The following is a 19,159-nucleotide window of genomic DNA, read 5'->3' as shown; positions in this document are numbered from 1 at the left end:
CCATCATATCTGCTACCACTACTTTCACACATGTGTACACCAGTCCCTGTGTACGAAATAACTTGTCTGCCAAATCTCCCTTAAACTTTCCCTCTCTCACCTTAAAGCTATGCCCTCTAGTACTTGACATTCTGACTGGGGAAAAAGGCTCCTACACTTACACCTACACTTTTTATGGCTCTCAGAATGGTATAAAATTCTGTCAGGTCGTCCTCCGAGTCGCCGGAGAAAACAATCCTAGTTTATCTAACCTCTCCTTGTAGCTAATACCATCTAACCTAAGTCACATCTTGATAAACCTCCGCTGCACTCCCTCCAAAACTCCCACATTCTTCCTGAAATCAGTGCCTGAAACTGCGCACAATATTTCAAATGTGGCCAAAGCAAAGTTTTATATACCTGCAACATGATTTCCTGATCTTTATATTGAACACTTCTTACTGATGAAGGCCAAGTTTGTTGTATGCCCTTTTTTAACCACCCTATCTACTTGTGCTGCCACCTTCAGGGAACTACTGACTTCCACACTGATCAATCAATACAGAACTTCTAGGTATATGATGACACTTCAGAAAAGTAATCATTTACTTCATTGAGTTTCTTTCATGCTTAATTGGTAATTTAATTAAAGTGAACATTTAGTTGGACAAGTTGATAAGGAAATTATCGTATGCCATTCATAAGTGGGCAGTGGTAGAGTTGCTGCTTTACAGTTCCAGGGACCCGGGTTCAATCCTGACTCCGGAGAAAACCCCCGTGACCATGTGGGTTTTCTCCGGAAGCTCCAGTTTCCTCCCACACTCCAAAGACGTCCAGGTTTGTCAGTTAATGGACTTTGGTGAAATTGTAAATTGTCCCTCATGTGTGCAGGATCATGTTAGTGTACGGGGATCACTGGTTGGCGCGGACACGGTGGGCCGAAGGGCCTGTTTCCGCACTGTATCACTAAACTAAACATCATAGTGTTGATCAAAGAATGGAAAATAGAATACATTATGTGTTTGCACGAGTTTTGTTTAAAGAATAAATAAGTACATTTCTGACTCAAACAATGTAGCTGATTGAACTTTTAACTGTACAGAATTCAGTAAGATCAGCAAAAACACAACCAAGAACGGCTTGATTTGACAATCCGTTCTGATGTGTAGTCTCTTGGTGCTGGGGAGAGGGCCTACAATATGGTAAGATTATTTTGAAATACACCGAATCGTTTAATGTTTCTGGAGATTTGGGCAAAATGTCCACATTATATATTTTTTGTTGAACACAGATTTTTCCCGCTATGAGGCAGCATAAATTATTTTCAAAAGCAATTACGTTTCTATTGACATGCCTGGCACCGTTTATTATATCATTGTAACCTAGAAGATGCAGCAGGGAAGTTCAGTGATGAAATATCTTAAACTATTTTAGTTTTTGGATTAAATATTAATTGCCATTTTTTATTCTCCACAGCTTCATCCTACACATATGGTAAGGTACAATTTTGGTTCTTTCTTGTTTCACATTGCTGAACTAACACACCTTTCAAATGTGTCAATTCACATTTTAATCTCACAGGCAGAAAACTATTAGGTGATCCATCAAGACTGCTGCCTGCTTATAATGTGAGCATCGTGTTTAACTATTTCCTCTCTTATTCCTCTTATACAGACATGTAGTCTGCAGGGAAAGGCAAAATAAAATGATCAGCACCGATCAGGGAAAATATTCTGGAGAATTTTGCACCGAACTAGTATTAAAGCTTTAAAGTCATTCAATTTTTATATCTGACCCATATTTTGCTTGGGCAGCCTCCAGCCCAGTGGTATGAATTTGGATTTCTCTAACTTCAAGTAACCCCGGCATTCCCCCTCTCTCTATCACTCCTCCACCCAAGTTGCACCAGCTTCTCATTTTCACCACACAAACAGCTAACAATGGCCTGTTTCCTTTATCATTGTCACTTTTTTGCATATCTCTCATTTAATGTTCTTTATCTCTCTACATCATCGTTTATATCTCTTGTTTCCCTTTTCCCTAACTAATCTGAAGAAGGGTCTCAACCTGAAACGTCACCCATTCCTTCTCTCCAGAGATGCTGCCTGTCCCGCTGAGTTACTCTAGCCTTTTGTGTCTATCTCCTGTCAAGGACTAGTCTAGCTCAGTCTTGAAGTTGAACAGTCACTATGCTCCACATAATCAAGAAGGACTGCCTAAAGAGCGAATCTGTTGTGGCAGATACACAGTTTAGACCCATCTTCCTAATCTGTGGAGCTGAAATATATTTATATTTTTAATCAGTTTTTCAGGATATTGCTAAATTTTCAGGGTTTAAAAGTGGACCAAAGTCCTTGGGCATATCTGAACAGTGCTGATTCTTCAAGCTAGAATTCATTTCTCTAGTTTTCTTCAGGACTATTTTGGAATATGTGACATCATCGCTTTGGAAGCAGATAAAAGTTGGATGCACAATAATACATTTGATTTACCCATAAAAACATTGTCTATTACATCCATGATACGAAACCGTCTTCATTTCCAGAGGGCAGTCAGCTAGTTTCGAAACAGGCCCTTTGGCCCAACTTGCATTCACCGGCCAATATGTCCCATTTACACTAGTCCCACCTTGCCTGCAATTGGTCCATATCCCTCTAATCATGTCCTATCCATGTACCTGTCTAAATGTTTCTTAAACGTTGCAATAGTACCTGCCTCAACTACCTCCTCCGACAGCTCGTTCCATACACCAACCACCCTTTGTGTGAAAAAGTTACACTCTGGTTCCTATTAAATCTTTCCCTCCTCACCTTAAACCTATGTCATTTGATTCTCGATTCCCCTACTCTGGGCAAGTAAGAAAGAAGAAGCTGTTTAATTAGATTTAGCACTCGTTCTCATCTGGTTAAACCCATTCTTGATTTTGTTGTGAGATCTTCTAATAATTGACGCCTTTTTTAAAAGTCTGAATTTATTTGATCTCAGATTGCGTATTAGATAAACTATCGTCAGAAGTTTCCATCTTTTTAGGAAAGAATTGTACAGCATAAATTATGTTAAAAGTGTTGAGGAATGGACTGGTCTGCGATTTTGTAAAATTTATATTTACAGAAGTTAAAAATAGTAACAATATGCTATTTTAAATGCAAGGTCGCGTATTGTTAAATTGTTGATTAAGAAGCATTAGAGAGCCATGGGGTCATAGATATGGTTCTACCCATATTGTAGCATGGAAACAGGCCCTTCAACAGAACTCATCCATGCTGACCAAGATGAACCTTCTAAACTAGTCCCATTTATCCATATTTGACCTCATAAGTCCTCAATCACTGACAGTAAGCATGCAGGTACAGCAGGCATTGAAGTAAGAAAGCTAATGGCATATTGGCCATAGTGAGAGAATTTGAGTATAGGAGCAAAGAGGTGAAAGAATGGATCGACTGGTCTTATATTCACTGGAATTTAGGACGAGAGGGGATAGAAACATATAAAATTCTTAAGGGATTGGACAGGCTAGATGCAGGATAAATGTTCCCCATTTTGGGGGAGTCGAGAGCCAGGGGTCACAGTTTAAGTGGTAGGCCAATTAGGACTGAGATGAGGAAAAACATTTTCAGCCAGAGAGTTGTGAATCTGTGGAATTCTCTGCCATAGAAGGCAGTAGAGGCCAATGCACTGGATGTATTCAAGAGAGAGTTAGATATAGCTCTTAGGGCTAACGGAATCAAGGGATATGGGGAGAAAGCAATAACAGGGTACTGATTCTGGATGATCAACTATGATCATATTGATTGACGGGCATAATGGCCTACTCCTGCACCTATTTTCTATGTTTCTATAACCTTTCCTATCCTTGTATCTGGCCTTGTCTTTTTAAATGCTGTTGTATTACCTGCCTCAACTACCTCCTTTCACAGCACAATCCATATACCCACCACCCTCTCTCTGAGTATTAAAAAAAATACCCTTCTTATTCCTATTAAATCTTTCCCCTCTCAACGTAAACCTTTGACTGTGCATTAACCCTATCTATTCCCCTCATGTAGCCTATTATTTGACAAGCGGCACTGTATCATATTTTGCAAAAGCATTGAACAAATAAGCTAAAAAGACCAGGGGGTCCCAGTCTCAGTCCTTGGTACAACAATTAACTACAGCTCTGCTGCAGTGGGAAGAGAAAATGAAGCAAGGATGATTGCAGCTTAGCTGGTACGAGTATGTCTACCAATGTCAGACTGCTGTGGCAATAATTCTGCACTGTGATGCTGAACACAGTTTAAAAAAAGTTGCAGGTAATCGGATCCTTGTTCAATGTGTGAAGAAAAGTTACTTGGATACGACACCAGAGATCACGAGGAACTCTTTCCCCTATCAAACCCTTGGTAATCCCACTCACACATGGTTTAATACCTTGAGGAGAGCAGGCGGTCATAATTGTCACACCATCAATTAGACACAACATGTATCAATGCTGATATCCAAACTTCACCACAATGTTTTATTGCTGCAAAAATTATCTAACTATTGTCATCTGTCATAAAATGAATGTTATCCATAATTGATGCACAGATTATAAAGTGCGGTGAACTATGATAATCAAATTCAATATTTTTACTGCTTTTAGAAATGTTGTAGGGAAAAGAGCACAACAAGATGATATTGTGTTGATTAATGAAGTCCTTTATGGCCGTAGGATTCAATTGCAATAACTACACCAGCCGTTTGAAGGTCCAATTTTCTAAAGCATTTCATAAAATTATGTAATATCATAATAGTTTGTTAAACCCTGATTTCTTGACATCTTCAGAAATTATAGCGACAGGAAATGACTGGGTTTCTTTCAAGATTCTAAGAATAATTCAGTTGAAGTGCCACAGTCACAAAAATTGTTTTATGGAAAATTCAAAGTTCTAAAACATTACTCCTCTTTGAAGTTGACAGTGATCCCCATTTCGTCATTTCAACCAACAACCACAGAGATGCCGTTTGTTTCAACATTGATGGGAAGCCTGGTTCAGTCCTAAACTTGATCTCGGATCCACACACCGGTAAGTCTGCACTCTGCCTTCGATACGATACAATGCAAGGAGGGAAATTGGTCTGCCAACAGTCATAAAATGCAACAAGATTCATGTCACAAGGAAGAAAAACATAGCTGTGAATATTCAGCAATTCAAAATGCACCTTGACTCAGTGGTGACTAGAGAGCAAACGTTGATGGCAGCCCGTCAAAGTAAGACAAAATCCGGAAAAATATTATAATGAAGTAAATGGTACACACAATTAAGATTAGGGATTTATTAACCATAGAAACATAGAAAAATAAGTGCAGGAGTAGGCCATTCGGCCCTTCAAGCCAGCACCGCCATTAAATATGATCATGGCTGATCATCTAAAATCAGTACCCTGTTCCAGCTTTTTCCCCATATCCCTTGATTCCTTTAGCCCTAAGAGCTAAATCTAACTCCCTCTTGAAAACATCCAGTGAATTGGCCTCCACTGCCTTCTTTGTCAGAGAATTCCACAGATTCACAGCTCGCTGGGTGAAAACGTTTTTCCTCATCTCAGTCCAAAATGACCTACCCCTTATTCTTAAACTGTGACCCCTTGTTCTGGACTTTCCCAAAATCGGGAATTTTTTTCCTGGATCTCGTCTGTCGAATCTGTTAAGAATTTTATATGTTTCTATAAGATCCCCTCTCATTCTTCTAAATTCCAGTGAATACAAGCCCAGTTGACCGATTCTTTCATCATACATCATCCCGGGAATTAACCTGCTGAACTATGCTGCATTCTCTCAATAGCAAGAATGTCCTTCCTCAAATTTGGAGACCAAAACTGCACACAATACTCCAGGTGTTGTTTCACCAGGGCCCTGTACAACTGCAGTAGGACCTCCTTGCTCCTATACTCAAATCCTCTTGCAATGAAGGCCAACATGCCATTAGCTTTATTAACTGCCTGCTGTACCTGCTAGCATATTTTCAGTGACTGATGTACAAGCATACCCAGGTATCGTTGCACCTCCCCTTTTTCTAATCTGACACCACTCAGATAATAATCTGCCTTCCTGTTTTTGCCATTTGGTCTGTTGAGTCCATACTGGCTCTATGTAGATCCAATCCAGCTTGTACCGCTCCTCTGCAATTTTACTTTTCAGATACCTATCTGCTCCATTCTTCACTATTCTCCATGATCACTGAATCATTGAGAGCTACAGCATAGAAAGAGGCCCTTCGGACCACTGAGTCCTTGCAGTCCATCAATCCAATTTTCATGCAAAACAAGAAAATATAAAGATAAATAACCAGTTAATCAATATATTTCATGGTGTGTAACGTTCAGCTTGGAACTAGGCCATTCTGCCCACTGTGCCCATGCCGACCAGTGTGTACCCACCAACATTGATCCCATCTTCCACCATTTGGCCTGTGGCGATCCAATCCTTGGCAATTCCAGAGCTTCGTTTGATAACAGCGAGCAGCAACTCTTCATCCACGACTCTTTCCAAGAAGAGTCAACCAGGAACAGAATAGTAACATTCTTCAGCTGCATTAGCAGGCATATTAATGCAATAATATAACAAAATCAATGATAGAATAAATGATCTTAATAAAAAGATATTAATAATAGATTTGCCCAATTTTACCAAAACTTATATACATCTAAAATTAAAAGAGAAGATAGTAAAATAAAAAAATTTCTAGATAATTGTAATCTTCCAATACTGGACCTTTTGGAACAAGAGGAATTAGGAGCTCAAATTACAATCAAAGAAATAGGTGAAACAATAAAATCGCTGAAAAATGGTAAGACACCGGGACCAGATGGTTTTAATAATGAATTTTATAAAAAATTTCAGGAGATAACAACCCCTTATTTATTTAATTTATACTCCCATGCTTTTAAAGAAAACAAACTACCTGAAACACTAACAGAATCAACTATTACGCTTATTCCAAAAAAAGATAAAGATTTAGAAGATCCGGGCTCGTACAGAGCTATATCACTTTTAAATACAGATCAGAAAATTTTAGCAAAGATTTTAGCAAGAAGATTAAGCAAATATATTAGTAAATTGATAAACCCTGATCAAACGGGGTTTATACCTAAAAGATACTCATTTAATAATCTGAGACGTCTGTTTAATATAATGTACTCGCATAAAGTAGAGGAAGAAGATATATCAATTATTTCTTTGGATGCAGAGAAAGCATTTGATCAGGTAGAGTGGCAATACTTATATAAAGTACTACAAAAATTTAATATGGGAGAGAATTTTATAAGATGGGTAAAATTATTATATGATAAACCGATGGCAAGAATTTTAACTAATAACATGTTATCTCAAAAATTTCAACTATCAAGGGGTAATAGGCAGGGATGTGCACTATCACCCCTGCTATTTGCCCTTATGATAGAACCCCTGGCTGAAAGTATAAGAATTCATCCGAATATTCAGGGCTATAATACCAGAGACTCAAAGAATAAAATCTCATTATATGCAGACGATATACTTTTATATATTACAAAGTCACAAACGAGCATACCAAATTTATTAAACTTAATAGAGGAATTTGGGTCTTTTTCTGGATATAGAATAAACTGGAATAAAAGTGAAATCATGACATTAAAACCTCAAGAACCTACACACTTACTGAAGTTCCCCTTTAAAATCGCAACAGAAAAATTTAAATATTTGGGTATTCAGATTACTAGAAAATATAAAGCATTATTCAATGCTAATTTCATGCCTTTATTAAATAAACTTAATACGTTGATTAAATTTTGGAAAACACTTCCCTTATCATTATTAGGTAGAATAAATGCAATAAAAATGATCTTCCTACCACAATTACTATACCTATTTCAATCTATACCGGTATATATACCAAAATACTTTAAAAAAAAATTAGACTCTAATATTACTAATTATATTTGGGACTATAGATCACATAGAATCACAAAAAAACACTTATGTAAACCAAAAGAGGTCGGGGGACTTTCACTTCCGAATTTTATGTATTATTACTGGGCAGTGCATATTAAGAATATGATTTATTGGTTGGATAGTTCTACCCAACAGACAGAATGGATAAAAATGGAGAAGGAGGATTGCCATCCTAGTAATATAGGAACGATCCTCTTCTCCCCAAAAAAACTGAATAACACAATATATAAGAAGAACCCAATTATATATGGTACAATAAGAATTTGGAAACAAATAAAATTATCTTTAAAATTAAGAAATCTATCACTGTTAATGCCAATAGCGAATAACCCTTTATTTAAACCATCTCTTATTGATAAGACATATAACCAATGGGAAAGTCTCGGAATTAGAAGGATCGGGGATATGTATGAAATGGGAAACTTACTATCATTCCAACAATTACAATTAAAATTTAAATTGAAAAACAACCAATATTTTAAATATCTTCAGATTTGCGATTTCGTGAAAAAATATATACAAGGATATCAAAAAGTAACTCCTGACTTATTGGAAGAGGCAATGAATATTGAAGCTGACTCACAAAAATTAATATCATATTTATATAATAGTATTCTAAATATAGACCTACCATCGACAGAGGTACTTAGAGAAGAGTGGGAACGGGAACTAATGATAAAAATTACGAAGGTTAAATGGGAAAAATACCTGATATATATTCACAAATGTTCAATTAATGTAAGACATAATTTAATTCAATTTAAAATTGTACATAGATTATATTACTCAAAAACAAGATTGAACAAATTTTATCCAAATATATCCGCCACTTGTGATAAATGTCTAGCCCAAAAGGCAACTATAACACACTCCTTAGTCTCCTGCATAAAACTTTATAGATTTTGGAATGATATTTTTGAAATATTTACAAAATTATTCAAGACAAGAATGGAACCTAATACTGAAATGATTATATTTGGCGTAATGGAAGATGGGATTAAATTGAACACATCTCAAAATCTATTCCTTAACTATGGTTTAATAATAGCAAAAAAATTAATTCTTAAATTTTGGAAGGGTACATCAATACCAACGCTTAAAATGTGGATTGCAAGTATGTTGGACACCGCTCATCTTGAGGAAATGCGATTCCTCCTAATGGATAAATCAGACCAATTCATAACGAGTTGGTCTCCATTCGTCGTTTTTTTGGAATCATATGGTGCAACACAATTGTAAAAAATAACTGTTTCAGGACTGGACGAGGGTTGGTCAAGACTATAAATAATGATCTCCTCTTTTTTTCTTTTCTTCTCTCTATTCTCTCTCTCAACTTTCTTCATTTACTCGTTTTCTTTTTTCACACACTATATATTTCACATCTTTCTATCCTTTACTATCTAACTTCTTTTTCTTATTCTAATCTTTTTTCAGTGTAACAAAAAAAAAAAAAAAGAGGTTGTACATAAAATGTATTATGAAAATATATATTAGGCACTTTGGTGCCATATGACTGTACTTACTTCTAATAAAATAAAATATTAAAAAAAAAAATAAAAAAAAAGAATAAATGATCAAAATGTCAGGTAACCAGAGCATAATAGTGCAAACCAAAGTACGTATCTCCCCTAAACAAAGTCCATAGTAGATTGTTGCTGAGGTAGGGTTGTAGTTAGTGTGTTTCAAGATCCTGATGGTTGAAGGGAAGATGTTGTTTTTCAACCTGGAGGATCTGTACCTTCTTCCCGATGGTTGCAGTGATTTGAGTCTGATTATATTTGTTGCCATTTTGAGGCAGCGCTTCCAATAGGCCCCATCGATGCTGGGGAGGTCAACACTAGTGATGGACTGGCAAATGTCCACCATTTTTTGCAACCGGGACATTGAGTTTCTGAACCAGGCAGTGATGCATCCAGTCAGAATGCTCTCTACTGTTCATGTGTCGAGGTTCAATAGAGTATTCAGCAACGTGCCAAAACTCCTCAATCTTCTGTTGATGAGCTGTCCTTGTGATTGTATCAATGTGCTGGGATGAGAACAGATCTTTAGCCATGCATTCAAGGTAGTAGCTGGGTGAGAAAGGTACCCCTCGGATTCCCACTAAATCTTTCACCCTAAAGGTAGATCAGTGCATTTCTTAAATTTCATCCTTTGGTTTCAGAGTTAACATATACATAAATTAAATGAAATTTCCCCAAATAGATCCTTAGGGATTTTCATACCCTAGATGATCTATCCCATTGCTAGTATTTCCTTTTACTCAGCTACAAACAAGTCAGCTGCTCTGGGAGATCATCGGTTCATCAGTTTCTCCTTTGCTTCCCTTTAGTTTAGTTTAGCGATACAGCGTAGAAATAGAACGTTCGGCCCACCGAGTCCATGCCGACCAGTGATCGCCACACACTAGCACTATCCCACACACACACTAGGGACAATTTACAATTTTACCAAGCCAATGTGCCTACAAACTTGTACAGCTTTGGAGTGTGGAAGAAAATAGGAGATCCTGGGGAAAACCCACGCAGATCACGGGGAGAACGTACAAACTCCGTACAGAATGCACCCATAGTCATGATCGAACCCTGGTCTCAGGTGCGGTAAGGCAGCAATTCCACTGTTGCACCACTGTGCCTCCTATAACATTCATCACATTCATAATTCCATTCTATTGTAAGATGATACCCTGGATTTTAACATCATTTAATTAACACTAATGTATATTTACATTTACTTGAAGGTTTTGTGGTAAATGGCCAGTTGATTGGAGATAAAAAGGTAGAAAAAAACAACAAATTAAGTACCTATTTTGGAAAATTTGGAATTGTGAACAGCAACATGGATGTAAAAGTGGAAGTATCGACTCAGGTGATCACAGTGTTTCATGGAGAGGACAAGATGGTTTTCCCGTGGTCAGCAACTGCATCTGTAACAAAACAGAGGTGTGATTTATACCGTAATATAGCAATGTTGCATTTGTGTAAAATAAAAATATAGCCTTAGTTCGAATTCGTAGAAAATTCCTGGCAAATCAAAAACTAAATTTGTACAAAGTAAATATAAGGAACTATAAATGCTGGTTTACAATAGAAGACTCAAAATGCTGGTCTCTCAGCGGGTGAAGCAACTCCTGGACCCTGGTTAGGTGATGTTTTGTGACCCTTTTGCAGACTGATTGTGTCGGGATGATGAGAGCCAGAAGAGAGGAGGACAGGATAAAGCCTGGCAAGAGATAGGTGGATACAGTGGGGGGGGGGGGGGGGGGGGGTGCTGGGTTAAAAGGCAAAAGGTGTGAGATATTTGTGTGTTTGATGGACACAGGTCTATCTTTGGAAATGTTGATTAATATTAATAAATCTGCACACAAAAAAGCAAAGCAAAAGGGTAAAGAAGAATTATGTTACAAATTCTGGACTGAACAGCAGAAAATAATCATGAACACAGCATAATTTGTTGCATTTATTTCCCAGCTTCTCAATCTCAATTGTGAAAGAAAGGAATCTCACACTCAGGATGGGAGATGACGCATCATTTGTCATCGTGCTGCATCGCGTCTGGAAATATCATCCTCTACACCGGGATTTCCTGGGATTTTATACACTCGACAGCCACAGGCTCTCCAACATGACCCATGGATTACTTGGTATGTGGAGTATTTACTCTATTCCTTAGAAGGCTTAGGAAGTTTGGCATGTACCCAACAACTCTCACCAACTTCTACAGATGCGCCGTAGAAAGCATTTTATCGGGATGCATCACAGCTTGGTTTGGGAACAGCTCCATCCAAGACCGCAAGAAATTGCAGAGAATTGTGGATGCAGCCCAGACCATCACACAAACCATCCTCCCTTCCATTGACACCTCACGCTGCCTCGGCAAGGCCAGCAGCATAATCAAGGATGAGTTGCACCCCAGCCACTTCCTCTTCTCCCCTCTTTCCACTGACTGGTTAGCAACAAAAGCTTTTCACTGTACCTCTAAACACGTGATAATAAACTAAACTAAACTATTAAACATTGGGAGGGCTGGTCCCCCAACGCAGTATTCCACCTCTCCACCAATTCCAATATTGGAGGCCAGTGGGGGGGGGGGGGGGCTTTCTGGAGCACTAGTATGAGTGTTGTGGGCTGAAGGGACTGTTTTCCAGAGGGATAGTATGGACATTGTGGGCCAAATGGATTCTTGGGCTGGCGGCTCAGTCACTCAAGCCTGTTGTGCTGGCAGCTCACTCACTCACGGCTGGTGGGCTTGGAGTTGACTCACTGCTATTCCTTGAAATTCCATTTCAAGCATGGTGGAAGGCCACCTAATTCAAGTGCATTTTCATACCACTTCAAGCAGGGTGCAAGGCCACCAAATTCAAGTGTTCAAGTTCAAGTTCAAGTGAGTTTATTGTCATGTGTCCCTGATAGGACAATGAAATTCTTGCTTTGCTTCAGCACACAGAACATAGTAGGCATTTACTACAAAACAGATCAATGTGTCCATATACTATAATATAAATATATACACACATGAATAATAAAATGATAAAGTGCAAATAACTGATAATTGGTTATTAATAATCAGTTTTGTCCGAGCCAGGTTTAATAGCCTGATGGCTGTGGGGAAGTAGCTATTCCTGAACCTGGTTGTTGCAGTCTTCAGGCTCCTGTACCTTCTACCTGTAGGTAGCAGGGAGATGAGTGTGTGGCCAGGATGGTGTGGGTCTTTGATGATATTGCCAGCCTTTTTGAGGCAGCGACTGCGATAAATCCCCTCGATGGAAGGAAGGTCAGAGCCGATGATGGACTGGGCAGTGTTTACTACTTTTTGTAGTCTTTTCCTCTCCAGGGCGCTCAAGATGCTGTACCAAGCCACGATGCAACCGGTCAGCATGCTCTCTACTGTGCACCTGTAGAAGTTAGAAAGAGTCCTCCTTGCCAAACCAACTCTCTGTAATCTCTCCGAAAGTGCAGTTTCATATCATTTCAAGCAGTGTGCAAAGTCACTAAAGACAGTGACCTCTCCCTCCCCCATCTTGCAGAGACTGAGCCACGCCCCACACAGTTTTATAGCCCCTACCCCTCCCACCAGAAGGGGCGTGGCCTTCATGGCATGATTGACAGGAGAACATTTTTTAAATTTTCATCGATGAAAATCCTCGACACCTGACAGAGGTGGACTCTGAGTAAGATGGGCAAAAATCACAGCCGTATGTGGTAGCGTTTTTTCTAAAATCAATATAAAGCGCAAACAGGAAGTGGTCAAGATTAGACTTTTAATTTTATAGAAAGCAAGGCAATTTTAATTAGGCAAGGCCGCTTTAATTAGGCAAGGCAGTTTAATTAGGCAAGACAGCTTTAATTAGGCACGGCAGCTTTAGCACTTTCAAACCATAGGCAAGGCAGCTTTAGCACTTTCAAACCATAGGCAAGGCAGCTTTAGCACTTTCAAACCAAAAGCAAGGCAGCTTTAGCACTTTCAAACCAAAGGCAAGGCAGCTTTAGCACTTTCAAACCAAAGGCAAGGCAGCTTTAGCACTTTCAAACCAAAGGCAATGCAGCTTTAGCACTTTCAAACCAAAGGCAATGCAGCTTTAGCACTTTCAAACCAAAGGCATCGCAGCTTTAGCACTTTCAAACCAAAACACTCTTTTGCATTTTCAAACTACATTTTCAAACCACATTATGGGCACTGACTGGTCAGTAAAACCACTCACAGTTTAGTAAACATGTGTTCAGTGTTATTCACAGCTCAGACTGAGAATTGCAACCTCTAGCTCCCCCATCTTGCAGAGAACTGAGGCACCTCCACACTTCCGAGTTTTATAGTCCCTCCGGAAGGGGCATGACCTTCAGGAGAGAGAATCTCAACATTTTTTAAACACTAATAACTCTTTTATTTTTCATCAATGGGAAAAATACTCTTGCCCTGTGCAGCGGAGTGGGACTCTGACTAAGATGGCCAACAATCACAGCCGTAAGGGGCAGCATTTTTTCTAAAATCAATATACAGTGCAACTCATTTTCTTTCCCACTGCCACAGTGCAACCAGGGTCTTCCTCCCTTTATTCACCTTTTCCATGAACCCCACCATACAACTTGACTCGCGCTCACATCTGGTTCCACCTATCACCTACAAGCCCCTGTTTCACCTCTCCCTTATAAATATTAGTCCTTCCCTCGACAAGCTTAGTCCTGATGCAGGTTCTTGGCCTGAAACATCAACCTTTCTTTACCACGGAAACATTTCCAGCAAATTATATTCTGCTCGGCATTCAAATCTCTTGACTCCCCTAAATTGTATAATAGATTAAAACTGAAGCTGAAAACTGAAAACTGAATTGAATAATTATTCAATTATTAATTCAATAATTCATTCCTGCAATAAATAGTGACAACATTAGTTCACTCTGGTTAAGGGGAAATCAACCCAGAAATAATGGTGATAGACACAAAAAGATGTAGTGACTCAGCGGGTCAGGCAGCATCTCTGGAGAAAAGGAATAGGTGACGTTCCAGGTCGAAGCCACTCTTCAGGCTGAGAGTCAGTGGAGAGGGAAACGAGAGATATGGAAAGGTACATAGAACAAATGAATGAAAACTTTTCAAAAGGACAAATCAAACCAGCAATGATGATCAAGGAAATGTGGAGCCAACAATGGTCCATTGTTGGCTGTGGCGAAGCTGACAACGAGTGATACAAACAGTGAAACTAAGCAGGACGACAGTGAAACTAACACAATGACTAGGGTGGGGGATGGACGGAGGAAGAGGGGATGCAAGGGTTACTTGAAGCTAGAGAAGTTACTCCAGCTTTTTGTGTCTATCTTCTGTATAAACCAGCATCTGCAGTTCCTTCCTACACAGAATTGGGATTATCACTTTGAAATGTATCCATTTCAAACTTTATTTAGTCACAATTCTCAAATTAAGTGAGTTAGTTTGTAACTACTTTTTATACTGGATCAAATACCAAATTTCTTGCTTCCAAACTGCTATTATTATATATTTTTTGTTTCAATCATAATTTAACAACATCTTAATCATCCATTGCATGTATCTTCCTCACAGATCAAATTAATTAGGAGCTGCATTATTCCCTGTGGGAATCCTGCACTTAATTATTTGTCACTTTGTATTTGAATTAGTTCCTTTTCTCTGCTGCAGGCCAGTTTTACCATGGAGTGAATGCTGAGGTATATGACATGCGCCCCAGCTTAGATCAAGGCAAACCTCATGCGACAATGGATGTGAAAGGTCACAAACTCAGGGTGACAAGGTATTATATCCAAGTGCAAATTCTACTAACTTGTCCTATTCAATATTTAAACAATCTCTGTAGATTTCTTACCTGCATTTATATTCCTATCTTCCAGGGGGTCCCAGAAAGATTACAGACTCAATCTGAAACAAGGTACCAACGTTTCGTGCTGGTTTGTTCACGACAACGGGAAAGGATTTATTGACGGAATTCCCACTGACTATGTTGTTCCTTCGTTATTTGATTATTTTTATCCAAGTGGTGAGATGGAATGGTGAAAATGTATCCCTTTGCCAACCCTTTCCTGGTTTTATTGTTCAATCACTACATCCTAAACACGATACAACTGTACCCATTTCCTCTCTTTCATTCATGGATCCCTGCAGTCATTTATAATGGACGTTGCACATTGAGCTGACGAGTATCAATCATTGTACCTCGTGGCCAGACACACAATGCTGGAGTAACTCCACGGGACAGGCCGCATCTCTGGAGAAAAGGAATAGGTGACGTTCCAGGTCGAGATCCTTCTTCAGAGCCCAAAACACCACCCATTCCTTCTCCCCAACGATGCTGCCTGTTCTGCTGAGTTACTCCAACATTTTGTGTCTACCTGGCATCTGCAGTTCCTTCCTACACATAGCACCATGTGGTATCAACAGCAATTGTCCATTCACCTGATGATGGCACATGTTAATATAGACTGAACTCCTTGCCAACTGAGTGGGAAAGATTTAAAAAACAGTTTCCGCCAAGCTTCCTAGTTTAATTCAATAACCACTTTGACACAATACTAATGACTCTAGTGGCAATGATGATCTGGAACAAATGCTCTTCCAGTTCCAATGATGATACCAAATGGAGGGGAAAGTTTCCAAAGTCTCCCTGAGCTGAAACAATACACCAGACTAATTTCTTTCTGAGGGTAACTCCATTTTGAAAAGTTGGAAAGATCCTGAGAGCCAACAATAACATGTTGATTCTGGCATCATTTTTGAGAGAAGCTCCAAAGGGGAGATATTGAGCGATGCCTCTGGTACCCACTTACTTATCGTGGGATAGAAGGAGGCCATTTGGCCCACAGCGTTGGTGTGACTCCCAGAAGAGCAATCCCTTGGGAAAACAGGCAAGCAAACTGTTGAAGGAACTCAGCGGGTTGAGCAGCATCTGTGGGAGGTGGGGGTGAGGAGGTTTGATATTTTGGATTAAAAACCAGCATTGCATCGCGCACACGTTGTTTCTGCACAGTTCACACATGCACGAGTCGCCATATTTAGGTGCCATTTACAAAGATGTCCAAAGTACCAAGTGCTCCATGTACTGGAGCAGCTCCAGATCCAGGTAAGCCCCAGGCTGCTGCAGGGCCTCCTCCATCACCCTCGACCGGCTCGGCCCACGCACTGACGTCCCTTTCCACGGCCAACCGCCTCTTGTAGCGGAGACGCCCCCTGTAGCCAACATTGACGGTGCTGGAGGCAATACCCTGGTCCCTCTCCTACCCACCCTTCTAGCTCCTTATACATTACGCATCTTCCATCATCTCCATGTTACACTACAACTTATTCTCTCTCACATGTACATCAACTCTCCTTTAATTTGTTTTACATTTACCTACCCGGGGCATGTATTTGAGCAGTGGGCATGAAATCTGGGCACGTAATGGAAATCCATGCACTCTGGAGGGGAACATGCAAACTCTCCCAAACTTGCAACACCTGAGGTCAGGATTGAATCCAGGTCACTTGAGCAGTGAGTCAACAGACAAACCACTGCCACAGCTTCAATAATCGTGTCTTTTGAGAAATAGTGCCCTTGACACCGACACTGTTTTACAGAAATGAATTCTCTTCACACAATTAAATAAAGCATGTAATTCTGCAAAAGATACCCTTACACAATAGGCTGAAAACATTAAAATGATTCTGTTAATTTCAAAATATGTGCATTGTTGTTTTTGCTGTTTCTTTTGTGGTCTGTGATCTTCCATTAAATTGACCAATTTAATTCCAACATTTCTCAGGACATGGGTGTTCTATCTAACATTAGATTTAGTTCCCCACGTTTCACTTGAATGCAGTTTGATCCGCTGCTTTCAAATCACATTGCACATTGGATTTTTTTCTGACATCTCCATTCACACATTAAACTTCACAATTCCTTTCCACCTGGGACCTCCTTCACCTTCCTGAAGAAACAAAGATAGGGCCACAAGTAGGTTACAGGAATAGCAGAGGAACATATAGTGTTCCTGTCATGTACGGGAATAAAGTGCATTGCATGAAATCCAAGGTGAGCGAGCCAATTGCATTCCTAATTAGCTTGGAGGAAACACAGAAACATAGAAAATAGGTGCAGGATTAGGCCATTCGGCCCACAAGCCAGCACCTCCATTCAAGTAGGCCATTCGGCCCTCCGATCCCCTTATCCCTTGATTCTGTTAGCCCAAAGAGCTATATCAAGTCTCTTTTGAAAACATCCAGTGAATTGGCCTCCAATTCCTTCTGTGGCAGAAAATTCCACAGATTCACAACTCTCTAGGTGAAAAGGAGAGGAAGGGGGGAGAGAGAGAGGGAGGGGGGAGAGAGAGGGGGGATGAGAGAGAGAGTGTGGGAGAGAGAGAGAGAGAGAGAGAGAGAGGGGGAGAGATAGAGAGGGGAGAGATAGAGAGGGGAGAGAGAGAGATGGGGAGAGCGAGAGATGGGGAGAGAGAAAGGGGGAGAGCGAGAGATGGGGAGAGAGAGAGGGGGAGAGACAGAGAGAGCGAAATGCAACCGTGCGTCACGCGTTCAGAATGTTCTTGAAATGAATCGTCTCATGCACGAAAGCTGTCGGCAGCTCTATGGAATTCAGAGGAGGACCCCCCCCCCCACACACACACACACACACACACACACACACACATGCGCGCGCGCACACACACAAACACACACAAATACACACACATCGGATCCGATCTAAGCTGTCAATGAGGACAGCACCTTTTTTTTTCTAAAACTGTCTTTGAAATTAAAAGTTAATGTTAAGAATTAGTGATGTTAAGTGAGCAATAATTCAATTCAAATCAATGAAAAACAATGGAATCACCAAACTGGCAGGCTGCGGGGCCAGGAAGCAGTTCGGCCAGGTGCAAAGGCATTGTGAGGTCAGCGACCGGGGCCGGGCTGGGGGGGCATTGCCGGGCGGGACCAGGAAGCGTGAGGGGCGGAGAGGCAGTGGATGCGGAGAGGGAGTGGGGAGAATTTGAGGGGGGGGGGGGGTGCGCGTCGTCAGAGGTGAGGGCTGGTTATTGAACGCAATAATCTGCTCATTGCGCCAGGGAGAGAGAGAGAAATGGAGAGCGAGAACAGGGCCGGCTGATGGAGAAAAAGGGGGGGGGGGGGGGGGAAGAAGGGAGGGAGGAGAACTCTGCGCTTCAGGCGCCAAGTACGGGGAGGGTTGGAGTGCGGGGGTGGGGGCAGAGTGGGGGAGAGGGACGAGAGGATGGGGGAGAGAGGTGAAGGGGGGTTTAGAGCGGGCGTGCATGAGTCGAGCCGCGGGCTGGGAACACCTGTTGTCTCCAAAGATCTTATAGCCGCTTAGCCACTATGGGATCTTTGGTTATTTTTGCGCAATTTGAACAACGGGGAGGGTTGGAGCGGGCGGGCAGGCGTGGGGGCACAGAGGCACACAGAGAGAGGCACAGAGTCCTGCCTTTTGCAGCGGTGGTTTCTGATTTGCGGCATCTATTAAGTGGGCGACCGTGCTGGTGCGAGCGGAGCGAACGATTAAATGCAGCAGATGGAGAGAGAGGGCAGTGAGAGAGGGGAGAGACAGAGAGAGGACAGAGGCATCGTTTGGAGAGCCCTTGTATACAGAGAGAGAGAGAGAGAGAGACGGCGGGCGTGGGGCGGCTTCTTTTTGGTCCCGGTCACGGCCCCATTCCAAACCCTGGGTTTGGCCCCCACTCCAGCTGGTTAGAGTGTGAGGCCTCACATCCTCGGCACTTGT

The 19,159-nt window shown here is 40.8% G+C and overlaps 1 protein-coding gene across 2 annotated transcripts in view; it reads left to right on the top strand.

Annotated features, from left to right (window-relative positions):
- LOC116983506 (inter-alpha-trypsin inhibitor heavy chain H3-like) overlaps nt 1–15,738 on the top strand; it is a 103,654-nt gene extending 87,916 nt beyond the window's left edge. For both annotated transcript variants that reach the window (XM_033037320.1, XM_033037321.1), the window contains 6 exons: nt 1,456–1,473; nt 4,914–5,027; nt 10,668–10,869; nt 11,398–11,570; nt 15,079–15,190; nt 15,288–15,738. In XM_033037320.1, coding sequence (XP_032893211.1) covers nt 1,456–1,473; nt 4,914–5,027; nt 10,668–10,869; nt 11,398–11,570; nt 15,079–15,190; nt 15,288–15,450 — 782 coding nt within the window. In that variant the 3' untranslated portion in view covers nt 15,451–15,738. The remainder of the gene's footprint in view (nt 1–1,455; nt 1,474–4,913; nt 5,028–10,667; nt 10,870–11,397; nt 11,571–15,078; nt 15,191–15,287) is intronic.
- Nucleotides 15,739–19,159: the final 3,421 nt, after the last annotated feature.

The sequence above is a fragment of the Amblyraja radiata genome, chromosome 18, assembly GCF_010909765.2.
Source record: "Amblyraja radiata isolate CabotCenter1 chromosome 18, sAmbRad1.1.pri, whole genome shotgun sequence".
Taxonomy (NCBI): domain Eukaryota; kingdom Metazoa; phylum Chordata; class Chondrichthyes; order Rajiformes; family Rajidae; genus Amblyraja; species Amblyraja radiata.
Note: the sequence above shows the minus strand (reverse complement) of the source record. Positions and strands in the feature narration are given on the sequence as shown.